At 35.0% G+C, this 13,153-nt stretch overlaps 1 protein-coding gene and 1 long non-coding RNA gene across 2 annotated transcripts; one reads left to right on the top strand and one right to left on the bottom strand.

The window, feature by feature from the left end:
* Positions 1-455: 455 nt before the first annotated feature.
* On the bottom strand, positions 456-9,560 carry LOC132708163 (uncharacterized). The gene is made up of 3 exons (XR_009619859.1): positions 9,428-9,560; positions 2,181-2,327; positions 456-2,128 (listed from the first exon to the last, which is right to left on the bottom strand). It is a non-coding gene; the product is annotated as an uncharacterized LOC132708163 (long non-coding RNA).
* On the top strand, positions 8,299-12,053 carry LOC132708162 (exoglucanase B-like). The gene is made up of 3 exons (XM_060680302.1): positions 8,299-8,401; positions 8,456-10,052; positions 11,775-12,053. The coding sequence occupies exons 2-3, from the start codon at positions 8,462-8,464 to the stop codon at positions 12,032-12,034; spliced, it is 1,851 nt and encodes a 616-aa protein (XP_060536285.1). The 5' UTR covers positions 8,299-8,401; positions 8,456-8,461; the 3' UTR covers positions 12,035-12,053.
* The last annotated feature ends 1,100 nt before the right edge of the window (positions 12,054-13,153 follow it).

Below are 13,153 nucleotides of genomic sequence, written 5' to 3'. Positions count from 1 at the left end.
AATTAATGGTTCTGCCTACAGAATGTCTCGCTGTAGACTGCAAATCAATTTCTATTCAATTAACTATAACTACGCAATGATGCAGGAAGCAACAAATGTTGAAATATGAAAGTTATTGAATACAATCATGTTACTGTTGTTTGTTGTGATTGTCTATTATTTTTTATTTCTCTCGTAACTGGTACTAATTTAAAATCTTGGTAAGATTTTATCTAGTGCACGGTTGTAATTTTTTTGTTTACAGACAAGAGTTGCTGATGTTCAATTAATAACTACGCACGGTGGTCCCGTCTTAAGGCACATGCGGTCATGAAATTTTCGCGCTAATGGGATATTTTAAATATGGCATTTTTGTGCATATTTCTTTTCCAAAACAAATACATTTTTTTAAACTTTAATATAAATAAAAAAACTATTTATTTTTAAAAAGTAAAATTTTATTAACAGGAGGAAATATACCTTCAAAAAAAAATCACGTTATTTTAATAAAACACATAAAAGTGAAAACTAAACTAATATGGTACAACTCTAAAGAATCATTATAAATTACTCCCGAATTGAAATTAACTAGAATTTATAATTTTATAAGTCTTGAGTCTTCTAATAAAACTGAAAGACTCATGACAGATAATCATTTATGGCTGCTAATTTCAGAAGTAAAATTCACTATAAAAAGATCTTTTATATCATTAAAAAAAGGGGTACGGGATTACCATTTTATAATGAGTTGTCGTGTTGCTTGATTTAGCTGTTATTCTAATTCTAATAAATCAAAAACTTCAGGTAATAAAATGGACTTACTGCTTTTAGGTTAAACTAGAAATAGAAGGGTCGAATTTAAAAGCATTCGTGTGTTAGTAAGAACACGAGACATTTTTCTTTTATTTTCACGCCTACATAACTTAAGATTTTTATTTGAAGATTCTGCAGCTTCCTCCGAAAGTTCCCCTGTCGATAGAAGTGCATTTTCAATAACTTTAGATCCGTGCACGAGAATTCCGGAGGCAGGTAGGTAATACCACGGATAATTTTTTACAAGGTCTTTTGCTGATCCTAAGCGTAATTCTGATATTTTATAGAATTAATTTTATAGCCAGAGCCCAAGAAACCTCCAAAAGAAAACAACATCGCTTGGTAAGGTTTTTATCCAAACCAGTTATTTCAACTGAAACTTCATAACTTGTAAAAAATCTCGCAGTATTACCATCGTTTGTTGTCCCATTTCCTCCACTTAAGCTCAACTTTTCCCTAAAATCTTTTTGCATCCGCGATTTTTTCTCTGCAAGAAGTACCCTTTCATTTTGCAATCTAGCTTGCCACTTTTTAAAATCTAGCTTGCATAAAAGGTGTTAAAATATTCAATAAACCTAATCCATGAGTGAAGGGGAAATAAACCAAAACGAAAATTGTTGGTATCGACAGTTTTGCTTGAACATACTTCAATATCGTTTATTTCTTTAGGTGTAGCCTTGCAAATGTAACACTTACTTGACGATATTTCCGCTAAGGAGCAACATACTTTGTTGAACCTTTTCTTCACGATCACCATATTTAAAGATTGTTGGCCTCAAATTTTTAATTTTGTCTTCAAAATACGCTTCTTCTTGCAAAGAGAGTTCTTTAGCTTCCTTCCACAGAATAACATTTTCTGAAGTTGCTAATTGGAAAACTAGTTGGAGAGAAACATGGGATGTCACAAACAGGTTAGCACTTTTTCTTTGCCTTCAGAACTTTGTGATATGAAGGAAAGACATTTGAGGCCATTTTTGAATTAACAAAATCTTAATTTAATGTATGTTGATGCCTGGTCAACTTAGCTTCAACAAAAAGAGAAAGTATTTCATCTACATTGATCTGCGAACTGGTGGTTTTGGACTGATCTTCTTTTAAATATTTAATTGCAGAATTATCTACTTTAGATAACTCCGACAATCTTTGGCGTTTAGATCGTTCACTATACTCTTCAAACTCTTTCAAAAATCTTTTTGGGTTGCTTGTTGACGGCTCTTGATCGTCAAGGACCTGCTGGATTTCTACCACTTCATGCAGCAGAATAGGTTGGGCAAGCGAAAGTTCACAAGTTTCTGTCATGTTAAGCCATTCCTGGTGCTTAGCTACTAGTTTTGATCTAGAAATAGAAGAACTAGAAGTTTGCCTCCAATACTTACTGAATTTCCTACAAAAATAGGAGACACGGTTTTCCAAGTTGGGCAAAGTAGCTGTCAACTCGGCTAAGATTTCACGGATTTCTTCTGAATTTCTGTCTGCTTTCTTGGCTAACCAAGTATTAAAAAGGTACATCCTCGTGAAGGTGCAGACTATCTGATCTGCAACAAAAGGAAAAAAAATGACCCCACGTTTTTTTTTTGTGTGTACATCTTCTTTTATGTATTTGTTAATTGTAAAATTGATAAAAAGAAAAGATTGGTAAACAAACTAAAGTTTGTTTTATCTCTGGGCGAATTGTAGCCCTCGATAGGCTCGGGCTATAAATTTTTAGCCTCGGGATACACAGTGACATTGTAGTCCCTAGATATATAATGCACTATAACAAAAACAATGATATAAATATTTTTTTTAACAAAACGTCACGTTGCTATTGCTATTGGAAAATACATGCATTTAAAGCTAACCATGAAGGGATAAGAATATAACCGTTTTTAAGTAGAGGTTCCAAGCATTTCATCAAGGTATATAACTTGCGAGTTATCGGGAGGTAAAGCATTACATTTCATGTATTAACGTTTAAAAAAAACTAAAAAAGGGGCAATGGTGGGCCATTAAAAAAAAAAAAGAAACAGCAATATCCATTATGGCACCACTTGTTTTCACAGTTTCTAGTGCGAAACTATATAAACCCAGGTAGCAACACATACGAAAAGTTCACTGACCTCCGTAATAAAAAAGGGGCACAATTACGTTTGACGAACGAAATCTTAGGGATGAACTAGTTAATACCGGATTTTCTCTTATAATTATCATAATTAGACATTTCTGAGAAACTTGACGAGTTTTTAGGGCAAAATAAAATTATGACCTTTTTCGGTACATGTCCGCAGGCGGGACCACAGTGCTACGGCTGCAATTTTTATATGCGTATTCCGGATAGGCCAAAAATAGCATTTTAGTAGGTTTACCCAACGTGAATAATCCTATACACTCCCTATAATATTTATAATTTGTCTAGTTGTGGTTCCCATTACTAGTGGAAAAGTATCTCACGCTGTGATTGCTAAACGCGTGTGTTTTGCTTGGTTTAACAAAATTTTTACCGCCTCAAATTAGTTTCTCCCGACTGACGGTCCTTTACGCATAATAACTTTGGAAGAGCTATATTTAGATGTAGTTAATAGCAGGTAGAATTGCTGTTGGCAAAGCTCCCGCCTGTTCATTCATTTTCCTAAAGGGGAATTTAAATTGAAAAGTGCCCCAACACTAGAATTTTGTGCTGGCTGTAATTTCGCAATGTAACGGTGTAGAAATAAGATCCTAGCATCATCAGAAACTAAAACCGATAGGCTATTAACCTTGGGCCAAATTGGACGCTTTTAAAAAGAAACTTAGCTCAATTTTCATAAAAAAACTTATTAGTGAAAACCGGTGTTTTTCGAAAACATGCATTTAAAAAAAAATCGATGTAACTTTGTTGTGTTTTTATTTAAACATTTCCAAAGCTTTTTTTAAGCAGAATATAATTGCGTGTATATAATTCGTTTAATCATAATAATTCGTTTTGCTGTATACTTAAGTGGCTTTGTTTATGTCACAATGGAATGTTCAATTATTCTGTTTTCTATTTGTTTTTTATTATCTTTCCTACATTATTTACTAATATGTTTAATTTGTTGAAAATATATAGATAACTCTAATGTATTAATCGATGTTTACAATTTTTTGGGTGTTATTTTAGGTATAATAATATAATCTATATACACTTATATGCGACTCATAGGCTAATTGTTCTTGCTGATTCGATAAGTTAATCTTTATTGTAGTTTTGTTTTGTTTCTTTCTTTTTCTATTATATAGGTCAGTCCCGTACTATTACCTACTGCTGTTTTTTCTTTTTTTCTCCCTTTAGTCTTAAACGAGGTGTTATGTGAAGGTTCGTAATTTGAATGTAAGTTCGCGGGTTTTAATGATTTTTGTAAGATAGTCACAGAAAGTGATTTTGATATTATTTTACTCTCCGAGACGTGGCTTTCTGATGGTGACAGCACCGAATTACAATTTCTATAGAAAGGGGCGGTGATGTGGCGGCTTATATATAAAGAGTATTCAATGTTGAAATAATTCACTTGGATTTTCTCACTTGTGTGCAACTTATCTATCTTCAAAACTAAAATAAACAATAAAACTTTTGACTTTATGGTTTTCTACAGACTACCTTTGGCAAATTTTAGTTGCCTAATTCCAGATTTTGATAACCTATTCTCTAGTTTGTATCCAGTTGTATCCAGTTTGTATCCAGTTGACTTTATTTATTGAAATTTATTTCATTTGAATAATCCTTCAACTTCAATTCTTGAAAATTATAACCTTGTACAGATAATAAATGAAGCTACCAGGGTTACACGGAGTACAAGAACTTTATTGGATGCAATATTTGTAGGCGATCCGGAATTGGTTTATCATTCGGACATCATTGACGTCGATAACATTAGTGATCATAAATTAACATACTATCAATTAAGTGTGGCTACAATACCAGTTTCGCCCGGGACTGTTCGATGTCACAGTTTAAAAAATTTTGATGTAGGGTGGTTTTTTGGTATCGATGTGGAAAACGCCCTGGAATGAAATAATATATGAAAACGACTTCGATAGTAAAGTCCAAATTTTAAGTATATTTATGAAACAAAAAAGTTCAAAACAAGTAGCCTACGGACGGACTGAGATAACTATAAATTTCTTAGGAATTTTACTTTGAATGAAGTTAGCAGAGAAAAGAAAAAGTATTTTAATAGCTTATGTGCACAAAATTAACCTTGCAAACTATAGTCAGCTATCAGAAATTTTAATATTTGTTCCCAAAGAAATATCACAATTTCAATCACATTTTTTCAGAATATTTCGAACTGTGACCAGATGACAGAAATGTCTGAGATAAATCAAATTCAAAATTCAATGGAATCCAATGCAACAAAGATCGACAAAGTTTCACCATTAATGTTAAAATATTGTAGTCCTTACATAGATAAATATTTAACACATATTATAAACTCCTGTTTGGAAAAGAGTTACTTTCCTGCTCTGTGGAAAATATCAATAGGAAAACCACCAGCAAAAATAAGTAATCCTTACCATCTCAATGATTTACAAATAACCAGCATTCTATCAGCAGTTTCATAAATATTTGAGAAACTTTTGTATGCTCAAATGTATGATTATTTTATAAACAATAATATCATTTTCCACGGCAGTGCGGCTTCAGGAAACATTTTTGTACTTCGGTTGCTTTAGCTAAAGTTGTTGACGATATAATCAATTCATATGAGAAAAATATGGTTACCATATTGGTACTTTTTGATTTTTGAAAGGCATTTGCCACCATTAATCATAGTTTACTTATAGGTAAGTTAAAGTTTTATAATTTCTCATCAGAATCGTCTAGCTTGATTAGATCGTATCTACCAAACAGGTCAAAAAATATATTCTCTAATACTACATATTCCGATGAGATTGCTTGGCACTCTGGAGTCTCACAAGCCTCTATTTTAGGGTCATTGCTCTTGCAATTGCTCCGTTATGTGCAGTAGGGTACAGGCATTTGATGATGACACGCAGCTCTATTGTTGTTTTGATGCCGACGACTATGTTGAGGCGGCGTCTAATATAAATCGCGTGACCTTTCTAGTGGTCACAAACTCAAATTAAACCCTACGAAATTATGCGCCATGATTTTCGGAAGTAAAAACAAAACTATGCCTTTAGTCGGTAGACTTAACATTAAAGTTATTGACACTAAATTTAAATTTCTAGCCGCTGCAAAGAATCTAGAGATTGTATTGAATACTCAGCTTCGGTTTAAGGCACATCTAAAATCTATTTTCAAAAAAACCTTCTTCTCGCTAAAGATGCATAAAGATGCAGGCATATATTAGGCAAAAGTTTGAGAAGAGACTTATGTGAGTCACTTGTCTAACTTGAATCGTTGTTTTTCCTTTGATCATGAGGGTCGAACACGAATACAAAGAGTTCAAAACTAATGTCTCGCTTATGGGATTCGAAAATTTGATCAAACTTCTCATCTTTATAGCGATATAAATTGGCTGAGAATGGATGCTCGTTTTTTTGTTTGTTTTTTAATTAAAATTATTAACTCTCCCACCTCTATTCGTGAACGATTAATATTTGGTTATAACGCACATAATTTAAATATTAGAAGTACTATATTCGTGGTTCTTTTTCGTATCACGCAGTGCGTTGTTACGATTCAATATCCAAACACTGTTTAAGTCTCAATGTTAAATCTTTCAAAAACACATATAATTTTTTTTTTGTTAAATTCGGTTTAAGCTAATAATAGCATTTTCATATTGTAAAACCATTTATGGTTATATAGGTATTGACCCTAAAAATTATTATCATTATTATTATTTTTCAAAAAAAAAGAAATCAAAGAATCAACGGAAACCGCGTAGTCGGTGCATTCTTCTACAAATCAATTCCACCATGCACTTTTCTGATACTGTGTATAATTGAGTTCATACAACGTTAGTTCTTTCTAGCCTGATGGTGTCTTCAGCTTTCGTGTTGGCGAAAATCACTATTTCTTGTAAATTGCAGAGCTTTCATGTATAGTTATTTTGCCGTTTGTTCTAAAATTGACTATTAATAATAATTAGATTGCCTACTGATTCAAAGTGGTAAAAACTCTGTATTTTGAAAAAAAAAAACAGCAGAAAATATGAAATAATTGGAATATATAGAGGGTGTCAGATAGAGGTTTGGTCACTAATAAACTAGACTAGTTTTGAAAATGTTATATTTAAGTCACAAAATTCTGCTTAAAAAGTTGCTTTGGACACATTTTTATAGAAGCACCAATTTTTTCACTTTAAAAAAGTTATACCACCTCTTAAAAAATATACCTTTTCGAAAATTATGCGTTTTTGTTGCAAACTTAATTGCTTAATTGACTGTTTGTAAGTCAAAAAAATAGCTAATGTTAAAAAATATATACTGGTTTTGGAGTTATTTCAGACTTTAGCAAGTAATGCTGACCAAATGAATGTAGAATTTTTTCTAGTCCATTCTGTAAAATACTTAATTACACATCGATCTAGCGTGAGGAAAACGTCACTTTACCAAGTGAGTTTATTGTCCCACGGATCGGAGCTCCTTTGGACATTTCCGGGATATTATCGCATGGATTTGGGAGCAATCGGATGTTTTTGGAGATATTTCCCCACCGCACTGCTTGAATTTTTACGTTCGTTAATTCTGACGTTCATTTCTGTGAATGTATTCATGTTGTTTTGTAATGGTTGTAGAAAAAGAATAGTATGCAACACGTTTATAAACTTTTTAAGTCACTCGTTTATTAGACACTCGATCCGCTCATGGCAAATGAACTCGCGACTCAAATGTCGTTTACCGCACTTGTTGCATACTTTACTATAAATTAATTTTCATAATGGGAACGACCTATCACAAAAAATAACGACTGCTTCAGATACAACTATCAAGAATGAATATTTTAAACAATTTTGAAGTTACATTTTGTCAATAGATAATTTTTATGACCAAAACAAATGTATTTGTGGTCTAATTTTTTTTTAGTTATTTCTGAAAAGTTTCTGAAACTGATAGTTTCAGTTAAATTCTCGATCAGTACAGGCTAACAGCATTAACGAACATATTCCGAACGAATTCGGAATACAAACGCATGCGCATCAGTAAATCACCTGTTACAATTAAGAATTCTATGTTCGTGAAATTTTGGAAAATATTCAATAGTGGCGGTGTCATTTTTCTTTTACTGGCTGAGTTGTAAGGTTTTGCAGAGTTTTTGACTAAAATAATGATAGTCAAAGATTAAAAATTAATGTGTATAGAAGCAAAAGCAATCAAGAAAATATCGTTCAGATCAACTCTAGTCACCTTTACCAATCAAATCAAAGGGTACTATTTATGTGTCAAAAAAAATAGCTTGATTTACCTTTCATTAATTTCTTTTCTTCAATATCGTTGCCATTAAATATTTTCAAGTTGTTTACATTATGATAACGACAAAATAAATGTGTATCTAACTTCTCCGTATAAGTGTTTTGTTTATATAGAATAAGTTATTAATAAAGTCAGGTCCCTGCTAAATTTCTGTAATAATTTCCTATCGTAGCTCGCAGTCGTATTATCGGGCATACAGGAGCTCCTTTTTCTATCTCAATAAACTCGTGTAAGTAAAAAATTTCTGTCCAGGTTTCGAAATACCTAGCTAAATGTTTTTTAGGCAAAGATGAAGATACTGGTTTCCATTTTACTGCTGGTGTATGCAAAATGTACCAGGGGCGGTGTTTACACTGACCGTTTTTTAACTCAATATGAGAAAATCCACGATCTCGCAAATGGTTATTTTTCATCTAATGGAGTACCGTACCGTTGCCCGGAAGGTTTAGCAATTGTCTCTACCGATTACGGCCATACCACCGATTCAGAAGCGCTAAGTTACTTCATTTGGCTGCAAGCGACTTACGGCGGAGTGACGGGAGATTTTAGCCCCTTCAATAACGCGTGGCAAATGGTGGAAGACACTCTAGTTCCGAAACTTCAACCCAGTACTTCCAAATATAACCATTCGGCTCCGATACTTTCAAACGGCCTATGGGTAGGAGTAGATCCGTTATTCCAAGAACTGGCCAACACTTATGGAACGTCGGATATGTATATATTACACTGGCTGGCCGATGTGGATAATAAATACGGATTCGGAAATGTGAACGGTAAATGTGAAGCAGGTCCGGGTGAAACGGGTCCCTCGCTCATTCAATTGGGATCTGGCTCTATCTTCCAGCAAATTCCTTCGCCTACGTGCGATAACTGGGTATATGGTGGAAATTACGGTTTCCAGTATCAAGACTCCGATGCAAACAGGGTATGGATCTATGGAGCCGGTCCTGATGCAGATGCGCGTGCAGTTCAAGCATCATTTTGGGCATCACAGTACGCAAAGTCCCTCGGAAAAATAGATGAAATATCAGGAAGTTTACAAAAGGCCTCGAGGCTAGGGGACTATCTGCGATACGTGTTATTCGATAAAAGTTTCAAAACGGTGGGAAATTGTATCGATCCGTTAGAATGCGCACCCGGAACTGACAGGGAAAGTGCCCACTATTTGTTGTCTTGGACGATTTCGTGGGGAGGATCGGTAGACCCCAACGGATGGGCTTGGCGGGTTGGAAGTTCCACTAATTATTACGCTTACCAAAATCCTATAGCGGCGTACGCACTGTCTAGCGACCCGAATTTGATTCCCCGGAGTCCAACTGCCGCCAATGACTGGAAAAACTCGGTCGAAAGGCAAGTGGAATTTTTCGAGTACACGCAGTCAGTAGAAGGTTCATTTGCCGGAGCAGTTACCAACAGCTGGAAAGACAATTACGAAGTTCCTCCGTCTAATTTATTGGATAATACCTTCTACGGGATGTTTTACATGCCATCCGCAGACGGATCGAGTACGACATTTTGGTACGGTCAGCAGGCATGGGCGGTGGATCGACTGGTACAATATTATTACATAAGCGATGACCAGAAGGCTAAAGCGATTTTGGATAAATGGGTGGCGTGGCTTTTACCCAACATTAAGTTTGACGGCAACTCGTACAGCGTTCCAAACTTTTTGACACTTTCTGGCGTGCCTCCATCCGTCAGCGTCAGTATCCAGTCTTCGTTTAACGCGATCGGCACCGCGTCCGCCACTGCCAGGATTTTATCCTACTACGCGGCTAAAACGAATAATGCCGAAGCAAAAAATGTCGCCAAGGAGTTGCTCGATAGGATGTGGGCGCTGCATCAAACTCAAAAAGGCGTCTCGATCACCGAAACAAAAGGTAAACAAGAGTTTTACTCCATTTTTAATATCCCGCACTATACCTACGGATAAAAGCTTACATGGGAAAAATAAATGTCGAGCGGTAAACCTTGCGGTATTGTTGATAATTCGACGAACACATCCACACACATCTCGTCGAAATTTCCAATGCAGTACCAGTCTTATATATAAATATAATTTATAGGGTGGTTAACAAACATGTGTCCGAAAATGTCTATTTCAGAAGATAAGGCGAGGCTCTGTAAAAGGGGTTCCAAACAACTGATTTTTTTATATTATTTCTGAAACGATTCAAGATACCTAAATGAAATTTAAACCACAAGTACCTCATAAAAGAAACTGGCATCGAAATGCAATTATTTTGTACAGGAGCATCGCTAAAGACGGTGTCCCCCCCCACCAAACTTTTTTTTTGCGGTATTTTTACTAATTTAATTTTAGCCCAAAAAATACTGCTTTTGGAGTTATTTAAAGTTTTAGCCAGTAATGCTGATCAAATGAAAAAACAATTTGAATTAATATTCAAATTTTCAAGTACGAATTGAATTTTGAAGACCAAACAAAGGTATTTTTGGTCTAAATTTCCTCTAATTAATTTAAACCGTTTCAGAATTCATTTTTAAAAAGGCATATTTTCCACGCACCTAATATAAAGGTCCTGCCTGCTCTGTGCAGATATTCCAAGAACTCTTGAAGCCACCATGTATGTATCTGGTTTTGACGTTGTAATTCTAATTTTTAAATTGAATGTAGCATTTTTAAGGCCGTATTATCTCAAAATATGTTCAGATTTCATGAAATGTTTAGGGAAAAGCGAGTTAAGTGTGTGTAGATCGCTGTTTAGAAAGAAAATTGCACGGGTTAGTATGTGAACTGTCCCATTTACCGCCTTCTCGATGACTATATATCTAATTGCTATACGAACAAATCACTATTTACAAAACTTTTGAACTAACTGAAGCTGCCATGTTCCTGAAACTGAAAGTTTGAGTTAAGCTCTGAAGAAGCCAACATTGGCGAAAAGTCAAAAAGTTAGATTCATCAACAACCACCGCAGGACGAATTCAGAAGCTTTGTAAATAGTATTACAGTAGCCTGTGAAAGTTTCTTTGCAAAATGGAACAAATCACATTGTAATAGAGATAAACCGGAAATGTAACCACAAACCGTCGTTAAATTAATCAATATAGGCTAACAGTATTAACGAGAGTAATTAATTTAGTTAAATAAATTCAATACACAATTCATTTTATGAAAAGTGCGAAACATGTTTAATCCTCTTGGTATGAGCTATTTTTGCGGAACGTATTCCGAATAGTAACGCATGAGCATCAGTAAATTGAATAGGTTCTACACTCGGTGCCATTTTTTCATTCGCTAAGTTGTAAGGTTTTTTTAGTGTAGGAACACATTTTAATTTGTTTATTTAATATGTTTCGTTCAGATTTTTTAAGTTTTAAGCTTCAGATTCCTTATCCCTAAAACTCCAACCTGCTTCCCGTAATTTTTATGCTTCTGTTTAATCCTTCAGCGAGGGTAATATTAAAATTTCCAACCAAAACTGCAAAAATAATTCATTCGCATCCAATCAAAAGATAAAATCGCTAATATATGATTAGATTAATTGTATTGTAAGTATTTCGAAGACATAAGGGGAACATGTAATTTTGCAATCAAAATCCGGCAAGATTTTATTTTAGTTGTATTTCCTTCTTTGCAGATAATTACAATACCGGTTTTAATACAAAAGTGAATATACCGTTGAACGGATGGACCGGAACGTATCCAAACAATGTTCCCATAAACGCCGATTCCACCTTCCTAAGCATCCGCCCGTGGTTTAAAGACGATCCGGAATGGTATAAGGTGGAAAACTACTTAGCGGGAGGGCCCGCACCGCAATTTAATTTTCATCAAATGATTGAACAGGCCGATATAGCTATTTCGTTAGCGACGTATGGTCTTCTTTTTAATGAATAAATTTTATCCCAGCCTACAAATCTTTTTTATTCAAATTGCACGCGAATTTTAAACAGTTTAATATTTGGGATATGTAGAGGTCTCTAGTGGTTACTTTTTCAAATTACTTTCATCCTATACAGTTTGTCCCAAACGTGCAGAGGTTTGTACCTTACCTTACTCAATGGAGGTGCTGCTTCACTTGACGGATTCCAGAGGGAAGTCTGAATCACTTCGTTGGGTACGTAATAAGGTGCGTTGGCGATGGCACGCAATGCCTTATTTCCGAACCTGTGCAAGATTTTAGTATTCGAGTCACTAGTGCAATACATGTGGCTTAGTTTAAGTCCCAGCTGCTTGCGCTTAGTAGCATATACGACTTGTGAGAGTTGACCATTGTTAATCTTCACAGGAGGGTATGTTTCTCTGTCCATGTGTCTTGACTATTTATATCAAACCTTTGGGCTCATATTATCCTCCCTTCTACTATGTGCCTTCTCTCGCAAAGTTGGCGACCAATATGGCAAAATCCCTAGTGTGGGCCTGATGAGGTAGTGTGTTATCATTGGTGTGTGCGGTCTCTGACGTTTCTGAGTCACGATTTCTTCTTTCTGCCTGTACTTCTCCTACCCTCAATTTTACCTTCCAGGATTATGTTCATAGCGCATTATGTGTCCAAGGTAGGAAGTTTTTCTACTTTTAATGATACCAGAGAACTTCTTCATTGGTTGTCCTGGAGGTCTAGCTGATTCGAAACATTCTTCTGCACATTCAAAGTTCCATTTTTTTTCAAATCTTCTTCGAACAGCTTGAGGTGGCATAACAAGTTACGCATGTTCAGGAATCCCGCTCTTGCGATCTCAATTCTTCTTCTGATCTTTTTTGAGTAGTCTAGATGGCTATTCATTTCTCTGCCCAGATATATGTAGCTCTTAACATTTTAAAGAATTTCGCCATTGACAGTTATCTGCGTATTGACATTATCTTTGATGTGACCAAAAACCAATGTTTTTTGTTTTTGTGGTGTTTATCTCCAATCCCTATCTAATACTATCTTTGGTAGTTGTAATGTTATGGATGATTATGCTGTTAACCTTGTAGTCGGTCTTGCGGGGACGATATAATAATGGATTTTGCGTA

This window comes from Cylas formicarius, unplaced genomic scaffold, assembly GCF_029955315.1.
Source record: "Cylas formicarius isolate icCylForm1 unplaced genomic scaffold, icCylForm1.1 PGA_scaffold_10__41_contigs__length_53128322, whole genome shotgun sequence".
Taxonomy (NCBI): Eukaryota; Metazoa; Arthropoda; class Insecta; order Coleoptera; family Brentidae; genus Cylas; species Cylas formicarius.
This window is presented reverse-complemented; position numbering and strand designations above follow the sequence as displayed.

Excerpts from the sequence above, each read along its gene's own strand:
- LOC132708162 (XM_060680302.1), top strand. The coding sequence starts at position 8,462 with ATGAAGATACTGGTTTCCATTTTACTGCTGGTGTATGCAAAATGTACC. Across the intron at positions 10,053-11,774 it reads CTCGATCACCGAAACAAAAG|ATAATTACAATACCGGTTTT; the intron begins GTAAACAAGAGT and ends CCTTCTTTGCAG.